The 12,622-nt window shown below is 39.7% G+C and overlaps 1 protein-coding gene across 1 annotated transcript in view; it reads left to right on the forward strand.

The window, feature by feature from the left end:
• Positions 1–12,622, forward strand: part of ANKDD1B (ankyrin repeat and death domain containing 1B) — a 55,844-nt gene that overhangs the window by 874 nt on the left and 42,348 nt on the right. Inside the window, 3 exon segments of the mRNA XM_034655641.1 lie at positions 3,978–4,328; positions 8,247–8,350; positions 11,155–11,253. Of these exon segments, the coding sequence (XP_034511532.1) occupies positions 3,978–4,328; positions 8,247–8,350; positions 11,155–11,253 (554 nt within the window).

The following is a 12,622-nucleotide window of genomic DNA, read 5'->3' on the forward strand; positions in this document are numbered from 1 at the left end:
GATCCCATAACGCCGGGATCACGCCCTGAGCCGAAGGCAGACGCTTAACCGCTGTGCCACCCAGGCGCCCCTCCAGATTTACTCTTGACCCTTGACCCTGCTTTATGTCCAGTAAGGGGCCATGGCAATGGGGGGACCACTACAGATTTCAGGGAGAAAAGAAGAAGTTGGGTATTTATTCCCACATGTACCTTATTATATGATCATCTAGAGCTGGTTAGGGTCCTTGGTTAGGGTCCTTGACCAAAAGTCACAAGGNTAAAGATTTTATTTATTTATTTGACAGAGATAGAGACAGCCAGCGAGAGAGGGAACACAAGCAGGGGGAGTGGGAGAGGAAGAAGCAGGCTCCCAGCGGAGGAGCCTGATGTGGGGCTCGATCCCATAACTCTGGGATCACGCCCTGAGCCGAAGGCAGACGCTTAACCGCTGTGCCACCCAGGTGCCCCAAAAGTCACAAGGTTTTTATACTGTGTTCTCTCCTCTCTCTAGTTTTTTGGTTTTTGTTTTTTTTACGCTTTATTTATTTAAGTAATCAAAGTGTGCAATGTTGGGCTCCCAATGTTGGGCTCCAACTCACGACCCTGAGATCAAGAGTTGTACACTCCTCCAACTGAGCCAGCCAGGTGCCCCTTCTCTTCAGGTTCTGATTATCCTTTCCTTCCCTCACCCCTTCAGCTGAGGGGTGGCAACAGAGCCTTAGCTCTTATTAGTTTTGGGGTGCTACAGTATCTTTTGTGTTTCCCCACATCTTTGTAAATGGTCCTTTTTTAAAACTTATCTCAAAATATAATTTTTTTCCCTTCCAGAGCCCTGATACAATGTCTTGGAAAAACTACTGAACATGATCCTTAGGAAGTATGTACAAGAATGCTCCTAGCAGCATTATAATAGCAAAACATGGGAAATAAATGTAAATTTAATTCTACCATTGTATATTCATGTATATTCAAGCAATAGAATTCTACACAGTGGTAAAAATGAAGGAAATAGCTAATCAGAAAGTAGAGGAATATCTACTCGGGGGCTCAGTCAGTTAAGCATCTGACTTTGGCTCAGGTCGTGATCTCAGGGTCCTGGGATGGAGCCTCATATCAGGCTCCCTGCTCAGCGGGGAGTCTGCTCGTCCTGCTCCCTCTGCCCCTTGCCCCACTCATGCGCTCTCACTCTCTCTCTCTCTCAAATAAATAAAATCTTTTAAAAAAAGAAAGTAGATGAGTATCATGAACAATCTGGAGTAAAGTAAGTCATAGATGACAAGTCATAGTATGCCATCAGCATGAATACATTTACATAAAGTTCAAAACAGTTAAAGCTGTTATTTTAAGGATTTATCCGTATAAATAAGATTATTAAGAAAAGCAAGTATGTTATTGTCTCAAAAGTTACGATGATTTCCTCTGTGGGGAGATAGGGAAATGTGATTGGGGAATGGTACACAGAGCTCCTGGGATGCTGACAGTGTTCTATTTCTTAGGTGGTTGACAGTATAAAGGTTTACCTTAAAAATATTCTTTAAACTGTACATATATATATTTTATATACTCTTGTTCATATGTGACTGAAATCATAATAAAAAGCCAGTTCACAAAAGTCCTGAAAATTTAACAATCTGCTTTTGCAAGCCAATACAAGCCAGCACCCACATACCATTATCCATGATACATGCCAAACACAGGCTTGGCATTCAAGGCCAGTCAGCTCACACACTGCATAGCTTATAGTTTACTGAATAGACCAAACTATTTCTCCCTTCCGGTATGGTGCATGGTTGCTCCCTCTGTGCAGAATGTGCTTCCTGGACATGCACTGTCTCTCCCACCATACACAACTTTGCTCTCTCTCCCACCATATACAACTATTCATCTTTCAACTCAGCCCAGGGGCCACCTTCAGGAGAGGGTCCCTGCCCTCTGGGAAAACTGTTCAGTCACTTCTTTGTGCTCCTATTTCTCTATGAGACAGTGAAACATTCTGAGCTATGGCTTTGCTGCAGTCTTGTCCCACTAGATTGCATGCTGCTAGAGATCCTGGGCTGTCTTTCACTGATCTCTGAATTCTAGTGTGAAGTATATGGCCTGGCACTTAATGTTACTATTATTTGATGACCTATAAATGAATAAATCATATGTAACCAAAGAGTGGTGTCTATTACTATCTTACTGTCTTTCTCTGGGGAGAAAAGGTGGTGGCTGATGTAGGTGGCTGCACTCAAGCTGGGTCTGAAGGGATGGGCCTTCCAGAAAGAAGGAATTGCATTTCTTTCCCTTTATTGGATAATGGCTTGCTTTATACATTTTATTATTATGGCCTTTTGGGTGGCTTGGAAGTATTTGGAAGAAGGCTCCAAAAAGTACTGTTTAACCTAAGGCTAAAAAAATGCTTTCTGAGGAAATATTCCATTTTGCAAAACTGTACTTGGTGCCTAGAGTGATTTATTTTTTAAAGTAATGTTTCATTTTGAAAAGTAGTACTACATTTGAACATACCTGATGCTGGTAAGATTTTAATGAACTTCACAGAGAAATGGTGTTTATTTCCCTGGAGCAAAAACTGTCCTTTTATTGTATAATTAAGGGATAATCACTTTGTTTGTAATACAAAGCGAAACAGTTGGATTAACAGTTCAAGAAAAACTCATATTTATTATGGTGAGTATTAGAAACATAACTCCATTTGTTAAGGAAACCATAATATTGAACTGTTCTCCTTACAAATGTGAAGTAATTTATGACAGGTTTTTTTTTAATGACAAGTCTTATTTCCTAATTGTTGCTCAGAGAGAAGAAAATTCAGAGGCAAATAATGTTAACCCTTCTAACCCAGTCTCTTAAGTTTTTTATGATTTCAAACTCGTAATGCATTCATATACATAGAAATACATACATTGTATGTGTGTATATACATAGATATACATACATTGTATGTGTGTATATACATAGATATACATTGTATGTGTGTATATACATAGATATACATACGTTATATATGTGTGTATACACACACAGCTTATGCTGAACCCTTGTCTATTGAATTCTGCCTACCCTTGTAGGACCTCTTGAAAATGTCCACTTCTTTTCATTCCTTTTGTCAAGTCCTCATCAGTTGCCTAATCTCATCCAACCCATTTCTCAGCTTTCATTAGTTTATTTCTCTTTAAACCATTTTGTGCATTTTTATAGACAATGCTCTTCTAATATTCTTATGCGCGTGCGTGTGTGTGTGTGTGTGTGTGTAAAAGGGTGAGTCAGTTCTAGAGTCAAATCTAGTTCTGTTTTATGAGGACTTAATTTTTTTTTCACTCCTAGAATGTGCTAACCTTCCTATTTGACCTCTGAAACCATCCACTGGTGTGAGATGTGCCATAGTTTTACTTCGTTTTGTTTTGTAATGCATCAAACCCACTGTGCTTGGGTGTGGTGGATTCAGGGCAGAGTCCTGATTGTCCTTCAATATTCTACTTTTTAATAGTATTAGAATTTTAGCTAGGCACATGGTTGCCTAGAATCCTGTATTTAATCAATTTTTTGTTTCATGAACCACTAAGAAGAAAATAATTCCTAGGATGGGGAGTCCAATAGGTTATGGCTGGGTTAAAATGAGATATCAACGGGGAGCCTGGGTGGCTCAGTCTGTAAGCATCTGACTTGGTTTTGGCTGCGGTCATGATCTCAGGATCCTGAGATCGAGCCCCACCTGGGTCTCACGCTTTTTGGGGCGTCTGCTTAAGATGGTCTCCCTCTTCCTCCACCCCTCCCGCACTCATGCTCTCTCTCTCTCTCTGAAACAAAATCTTTAAAAAATAAAATGGGATACCAAGGTTTACACCTTCAGAGAGGAATTTGAGAGTCTTACTTTATTCAAAAGAACATTCTGGAAGCCCATTTAGAAATGATTTAATATTGAAGTTCTCATAGTGGTGGTTATAAATCCAGTCTCGACATTTCTCAAAGTTGTACGAAGAACTCAAGTGTGAGCTGGGCGTTCTCTCAGAGCGCTTTCCTTCAGGCGAAATGAGATCCTAAGACCGCACAGGCCACACCTGCAGGTGGTCCCTCCCAGGCGGCTGAGCTGGGCGGGGCAGGAGAACCTGGGCCAGCTGACGGGACGCCGCAGGGAAGAGGCCGCGGCCCCGCCGTGCCTTCCCGCTTTCTGCGGGCGCCGGGCACACACGGACCCCGCCCCGAGCATCCCGGGTCGCCGGGCGGCCGCGGCCGTGAAGGGCCTTCGGGTAGACCTAAGGGGTGCGGCGGGCCGACCCTGGGTTCCGAAGCGGGAGGGGCCTCGAGAGGAGGAGGCGGCGGTGGCGGAGGCGGGCCACGAGCTCTGTGAGTTCCAGGAGGTTGACTCAGGCTGTTTTATTTCAGGTGAAACCTGTACTGTGGTTGGAAGGAAGGAGCTACTCTTTCAGTTTAAGGAAGAGGGTTTTTGAAGAAATGATTAAGCCCTATTGCAAATAAGGAAAAGAGTTTCAGGTGGTGTTATCTCCTCTATTCTGACTCACGCAGTGATTTGCAGTGTGACTTTGAATCACTTCTTCTTTCTGTGCTTAGGTTTTTAAAGCATGGGATGGGTCTTCTGTGCCTCTTTGAGAATGAACTTAGAGCATAAACTGAGGGACATTGTTAAAGAGTCTTCGAAAGTTGAGAATGATTTCAAGGCAGTTAACAGCACCAGTTCCTTAGCACTGTTCAGTTAGTTCATCCATCCGTCCGTTCATTCATCTAGAAATATTCTCAAGAGTTTACGGTTTACTAGACGTATTTTAGGTGTGAATATGCAGACAGAGCATGACTGTCCACGTTCTCGTTTGGGTGGAGGGTTGAAAGATGGTAAAACAAGTGAGCGAATAAGTGAGGAAGATCTTTTAAGGTAGTGGTAATTGCTGTGGCGGCCACATAGCCTAACCCCAGCTCCTGTGTTTTCTTCTAAAAGGTTTATAGGTTTATGTTTTACATTTACATCTGTGATCTGTTTTGAGTTAATTTGTATATAAGGTATGAAGTTTACATCAAGGTTCAAATTTTTTTGTTTGGACATCCTGTTTCAACCAAAATTTTGGTTTCTCTTTGTTGATGCCAGTATATAGAAATATGATTGATTTTCATGTGTTGTCATCGTATCCTACAACTTTGCTAAACTCATTTATTAGTTCTGTAGCTGTTTTGTACATTCCTTTGGGTTTTTATCTGGAGATAATCAAATTGCTTGCAACTAGACTAGAGACACTTTGATTTCTTGCCAATCTGTACGCCTTTTAATTTATTTTACTGCTATACTGTACTGGCTTCCAGCACAATGTTTAGAAGAGTGAGAGTGGACACTTCCGTTTGTTCCTGAGCAAAGGAAGCATTGGATTAAGTATAATGTTAGCTGTCAGGTTTTTGTACATGTTCTTTATCAGGTTGAGGAAGTTCCCTTCTATTCCCACTTTGCTGGAGGGGTTTTTGTTTTTGTTTTTAGTCATAAATGGATGTTGAATTTTTTTAAATGTTAAAATGTTATCAATTGATCATGTAGTTTTTCTTCTTTAGGCTACTTGTATGGTAGATTACATTGCTTGGTTTTCAAATAGTGAACTAGTCTTGTATTCTCAGGATAAACCTCACTTGGTGTGTTATACTTTTTATGTATCACTGGATTTGATTTGATAATGTTATTCGAGGAGTTCTGATCTATGTTGATGAGGGATATTGATTTGTAGTTTTCTATTCTTACAATGTCTTTGGTTCTAGAATGAAGGAAATGCTGATCTCATAAAATGAGTTGGGAAGTTTTTCCTCTTGTCTGTTATGGAAGAGATGGTATAGATTTGGTGTTATTCTTTATATGTTGGGTAGAATTCACTAGTGAAACTATCTGGGCATGAGGATTTCTTTCTTCTTTTTTAAAAATGCACATCGAGAATGTTTTTTAAGGGCATGAAGATTTCTTTTTAAATTATTTTAAATTACAAATTCCATTCCTTTATTAGTTATAGTATTATTCAGGTTATCTATATAATCTTGAATAAATTTGGATAGTTTGTGGTTTTCAAGAAATTAGAAATGATTTAGAAATGATCTGTCAAATAAATAAAATCTTTAAAAAAGAAAAAAAAAACATGTACAGAAACATAAGAGGCCCATGAATATTTGTCTCCCAGTACCGAGCCGATTGAGGCACTGCCATCGTGTGACCCTTTGCATTAGTTTGCTAGGGATGCTGTAATAAAGTAAGCTGGGTGGCTTAAACAAAAAGATATGTCTCAGTTTTTGAGTCTAGAAATCCTAGATCAAGGTGTTAGCAGAATTAGTTTCCCCTTAGACCTCTTTTCTTGGGTTTTTGATGGCCATCTCCTCCCAGTGTCTCCATGTGGTCTTTCATGTGTCATATCTGTATCCAAATTTCCTCTAAGGACACCACTGATATTGGATTAGAGCCCACCCTAATGACCTCATTTTAATTACTTCCTAAAAGACCCTATCACCAAATATAGTCACATTTTGAGGTACTGGGGGTTAGAACTTCAACATGTAAATTTTGAGGGATTACAGTCCATCCACAGCATTGCAGCATTTAAACACATGGCTTCCAGGGTTGATAAAACAGGAAGAGAGCACCTGGAAGGTGACACAGGAGTTTTTCACCAACTCTATCCCAAGTAACATACCATCATTTTGGCTTTCAATCCAGGGGGACAGACCTGACCTTCAGTGCACCCAGACTGGGATGTGTACATATCCATGTATTCAGATACAGGGGGAGAACCAGATATGGATGAGCACTAGCCTTGTCTCCCATAGCACAGTTGTGTGTTTCTCTCCAGTACTCTTCAGCTGTTCAGGTGCAGAAATGGAACACATAGCAGCTGGGTTTAGTCTCAGAATTAGGATTATGCCAGCTGGGCTGACGAGGAGAGAGTGGCAAGGGAGGTAAAGGTGTTTGTATAGAAGCGATTTCAGACAGACGTGGATCTAAACTGGGTGAGGGGTGGAGTAAGGGGATAAGGGATGAATAATAGGAAAAGCTGATAAGAACAGTAGATTGGAGGACTTGATGAGGTTGCAGAATTTCAGGACTGGGAGAACTAGAGCACTTGAGTTGGATGGATGAGGTGGTGGTCAGACGGCGGGATTCTTAAAGATGTCAGAGGTAATGTAGTTTTTGATAGCGATGTCAAGAGTATGACCCTGAAATTGGGTGGCTGAGACCAGGTGGAACGAAGATTATTCTGCATGAGGGAGTCAGAGAACTGGGAGGCCAGGGATTTGTCATCTGTGTGGATGTTGAGGTCATTTAGAGTGGGAACCACAGGAGAAGGCAAGAGGGGGATCCAGGTGATAGAAAGAATGAATGTATATTTCTCCCATGAAGATACTCTTGGTCTTTGATTAGACTTGATAGTATTCTAGAGTCTTTGGCAGATTGTGTTGTTGTTGTTGTTGTTATTGGGAAACTACTTGGCAGCACATCCACAAAACCTCTCTTAGAGGGCTTTCTTTTTAGAGATGGTCTCTAGTTGATTTCAGATCATTCCAGTTCTGACTTTATCCCCCAATATTGGGGTTGTCCCCTAAAAGCCCCCCAGTTCCCCTGCATATTAAAAAAACTCAATAAATCCCGAAATCTTTTTCTAGGCTAGTTAATAAACCCTGCCACGGAAATGTGTGTATGTGTTTTAATATGTAATGTTTATAGTAGGTATGAATCTACTTCTATCTCTTTTTATATAAATGAAAATAAAACATGTTCATCCCTTTTAGCCTTTGTGTATGTTTATGTGATTTGCTACATTTAAATGATTTGTTTCTGCTGGCCTGGCATCTCCAGCAGTTTCTGCAGACAACAATTTTATCTCTGTAAACTTGTATGGAGCATTTGGGCTCCTGCCTGTCTAATCTTATACAGACATTTTATTAAAAAAAAAACCCAGAAAGTCCATGGCCACCCTCCGACCTCCTAGAGGCAGATACTACATTGCTGACTTCAGGGTGGTCCTTGGAAATGATGTTTTGTTTGGGACCAGGAATATTTTTAAGGGTGTGAAAACATTTGCATTGTGAGCGCAAAGCGGAATCTTGATAATACAGCTCTGTAAAATATTGATGCAGAGTTCCTATGTCCAGATTGGCAGAATGTGAAAGGCTCAAGGCTGTTGTATCAAGTTTTTAAAGTTACCAGGTTTGCCACATGAGGTTTGCTTTTTTTTTTCTTCATCCCCCTTAAATTCCTTCAGCCATGCTTGCTTGCTTGCTTGCTTTCAGTACTGCCAAACGAGAGAAGCTTCCAGAATGCTGCGAAAAGCAATAATTTCAATCTTACGGAGAAGCTGTTAGAAAAGGAGGTTAACATTAATGCTGTGAACAATGTGAGTAGAAGTCACAGATGTGACAAGTGAGTGCTCTAAAGGTGGTTTGGATTTATACAGTCCAACTCAAATAGTAATAAAAATGAAAATGATTGTGCTGAATGAGGTGAAGGAGAGCTCTGTTGCTGGTAATTCCAGAATGTATAAGCTAAATGTGGAATCAAGCAGAGGAGTAAGTTTTGGGTGTTTTAATTTATCTTATCAGAGGGGAAATATACAGTCACTATGTGCATCTGTGCAAAGTCTGTGTGTGGGCAGTAAAGCCAATGGGAAGGTTATGGGCCTGGACTTGATCCTGGATTGCAGCCTGTGGATCACTGGCCTCACACATTCTGGAAAGGCAGAACATATTTTGCTTCATGGTTTCGTCACAGCTTTTTCTCCAGGGATGTCCTTTGTTGTTTGCCCTCCAAATTTAAAAATCCAAAGGAGTGTGGGTTTGTATTTTATCACTTTTGAAATATAGTGCCTTTGCATGTTGGGCCTTTTCTAAAACCTGGCTCCTACTTTATTGTTCTTCAAGTGCCTGGGTTTAGGAGAGAAGTCTACCACTAGAAGTATGAATTTCCAACTGCTTGATTTTGTAGAGATTTCCTGACAGCTTTTCAGGGCAAGGTTTATCAAAGTGGACAGGTTTGGGGCTGTGTTAATTGCTTAGGGCAATCTGTGCAGTGGATCCAGGATGGGGTAGCAGAGGTGGATTTAATGCTAAATGAAGGATAAGCTTTAGTGTCCCTACTTGTACAGACCCCTTCCAAGGCACTGGAGAGGGCTCTAGCAATGTATTCTCATGCTTATATGGTTTTGTAAAATCTAAAAAAGTAAAGAAAGTTTAATTGCCATCAGTTCAGCTTTTTGACAGTGCTTTAAAGAGGGCTCCCTAAAGAATGTAGACTTTACGTTCCACAACACATAGATCTGTCCCAGACAGTGAGGTCATACGAATTGAAGTCATGCATCATATGCAGTGGAAGGATGTTTACTGGTTGTGCATGTGTATATGTGAGAGGTATATGTTTGCATGTATATGGTAATCTATGTGTCTGTTGTATGCATGTGTATGTCTGATGTGTTATGGTTATATATAGTATTCACTATCCATAGGTATCCTAGAAAGGGTAGAAAATAGCAAAATTTTGCAGCATAACAATTTTACAAACCAAACAAAAGCAGAAACAAAAAGGAAAGGAATCAGGAAGGAAGGGAGTAAAAAGAAACAAGTAAGCAGGGGTTTTGAAAATAATATCTAGATAAATTGTTGAATAAGTAAAGCAATAATCATTTTTCCAAATAGCAGGAAATAGATTCTCTAATGTACTTTTATAATAATTTAAAATTTTTTCACATAAAACTTTCTGATATTTTATTTTTAAAAATATTTTATTTATTTATTTGAGAGAGAGAGAATGCATAGAGGGAGAGAGAGAGGAAGAAGCAGACCCCACTGAGCAGAGAGCTCCACGTGGGGCTCAATCCCAGGACCCTGAGATCATGACCCAAGCTGAAGGCAGATGCTTAACCAACTGAGCCACTCAGGCACCCCAAGACTTTCTGATATTTTAAACTGTATTTTTATGTTAAAGTCTTTAGAGAGATTTAATGCTAAATGAAGCATCATTTAGGGCACAATTAGGGCATTTTAACCTATGGTCACTGTGGCAAGATATCATCAACTCTCAATGAATTGTATTATACTTTCTAATGATATCTCTTTTAGTTCCATTTACAGCAAATTATTGACATGGTTACTTGCATGAGTAACCTTAAGTAACTTTAAGGAACCTTGCAGAGTTCCTTTGATAGAAATGAAAATATATATATAAGTGGTTTTATTGAATTATCTTAGATGCTATTTTGGCTTGACATACCAGAACACAGCTCTAAATTGCAGACAATATCAGGGTAACTTACGTTTTGTCACACTTCAGTTTATTATCGGTTTTGCTACCAAGGATATCAGAGATTTAATTTTTGCAATAAATTATTTATTTGAAACAAAGGAGGAAATCCACGTGCAGGTACCTTCTCTGGAAGCAAAAACAGTATCTAGAATATGGGAAATCTGACATATATTTTACTTATAAGCAAAACATCTCTTGTCTGAAACACAGTGAACTGTCTCTGGACATCCCAGGAGCACCTTGTTGGCTTTCCTTTGAAGTAACAGATAGTCATAGCTTTCTTTTTCTGTGTCTACATCATTCTCTTCTCTTTTCTTTTTTCTTTCTTTCTTTCTTTCTTTCTTTCTTTCTTTCTTTCTTTCATTCTGAAGCAGTTTGTTTCAGTAAAATCAACAGCACAAAAAATTACAGAAGAAAGACCATATACAGGTTGAACATCTAGGAAAATTTTTGTTTTGCATTATCAATATATTCTAAGCAGAAAAAAATTACTATTGTTAATAATTACATATGGGAGAAAATACAACTATTACTTTTTATTTATTTAGTTTTAAAGATTTTATTTATTTGAGTGAGAGAGAAAGCAAGTGCAGGTAAAGGGGCAGAGAGAGAGAGGGAGAGGGACAAGCAGACTCCTTGCTGAACACAGAGCCTGATGCGGGGCTCGATCCCTGGACCCTGAGATCATGACCTGAGCTGAAGTCAGATGCTTAACTGAGCCACCCAGGCGCCCCTGCAACTTTTACTTTTTAATGGAAATCCATTACACTGTTATAATCAATCACAGATTATGCCATACACATATAAACATATGATATAAAATTATGGCTGTTTAAGGCACAGGAATCAAAAAGAGGCTAAATGTCAATTAGATGACTGAAAACACAAATTATGTTTCCTCAGATGAACTGCACAGCCCTGCATTTTGCAGTGGGGGCAAATCATTTATCTGTGGTGGATTTCTTACTTAATCACAAGGCAAGAGTGGATATTGCTGATAAGGTAAGCTCATCTTCATTTGGTAGAATGGATTGGAGCATAACCAGTATATGGGGAAAGTCTGGCACTTCAGTTAACTTTTCTTCACAAATACACAGAATATTTCCAAATTCAGTTTTCACTTTGGAAAGATCTCTTTAGGGTGTATTTGGTAACTAAATTGTTTACCCATTACCTGTAGGACTTAGGCTTTTGCTTATTTTCTCATATTGACCTTATGGCCAGTAATGTGCATTTGTAACAATAAGGTGGTTGCCTATAGTATAATTTGGGACATGGAGGACAGAAGCTAACTGGCCTCAGGGACGTTAAGTCTTGACTTTGCTGTGTGAACTCTAATAAAGCTTATTAAGTACATACTATGTCCTGGGCACCAGTGTTAGGACTTTGATATTTAGTGCCCAATCTTGTCTCCCAACCTTGCAAGAAAAGTGTTACTAAAAATACACAGTTTTCATATGACGAGCCTAACACAGAGAAGTTAAATATCTTGCCCAAAGAATTACATCTAAGAAGGGGTGAAGGCAGGCTTTGAACATGGTTTACCTGGTTCCAGAGACCATGCTGTTACCCCCAAAGCAGCTTAACTATTTGTCTGCCTTGATATCAAAACCCACCCCAAGGATTTTCTCCCTACTTTTCCCAACTTCACTTACTACTTTACCATGGTGCAAGAAAATCACTTGGGCTAGATCTACCCAATATCACATTCATCATCTCCAGTGGGAATGAAAGATGATGGCCTTGGTTTTTAGAATCCTATGGACCGTGGCTCCTGGTTCTTAGTCAATCAAATGGGCCGTTGAACGTAAAGTGTTCAGAAGGTTTTCACACAGCTGTTCTATTTTCTGTCTGGATTGACTCATTGGAAGATAAAGCCCTGCACTGCTTCACTTTCATTCTTCCAGGGCCTGGGTTTAGATTGTGCTTAGTAAATCTTTGAAAGATGAGTGAATGAAGTCAGATCAAATCAGTTGGTCATCTTATTGGTGTGTTTTTGTTTTTGTTTTTGTTTTTTTTGGTGTAGACATGGCCTAGACATGATAATGATGAATTTGTTTTACCAGTGGGGCACATCCTTCTCTATTTTATTCCTCTGAGATTGGTGGGCAAGTTGATTGACATGTAATAGAATCAGAATGAAGCAGTACCCCTTACTAAAAATTGGCACCAAAAGCACCCCAATTTTGTGAGGGTAATAAGTTGTATTATGGTTATGGTACTTAACATGTTGTTTGGGTCTGGAAATTGTTATTTGATTATTTTGCAATGTTAGTTAGCCTGCAAAAGATGATTTGGTAATAGACCTGATTGCCAGGGGTGCCTGGGTGGCTCAGTCGTTAAGCGTCTGCCTTCGGCTCGGGTCATGATC

Source organism: Ailuropoda melanoleuca, chromosome 3, assembly GCF_002007445.2.
Source record: "Ailuropoda melanoleuca isolate Jingjing chromosome 3, ASM200744v2, whole genome shotgun sequence".
Classification (NCBI taxonomy): domain Eukaryota; kingdom Metazoa; phylum Chordata; class Mammalia; order Carnivora; family Ursidae; genus Ailuropoda; species Ailuropoda melanoleuca.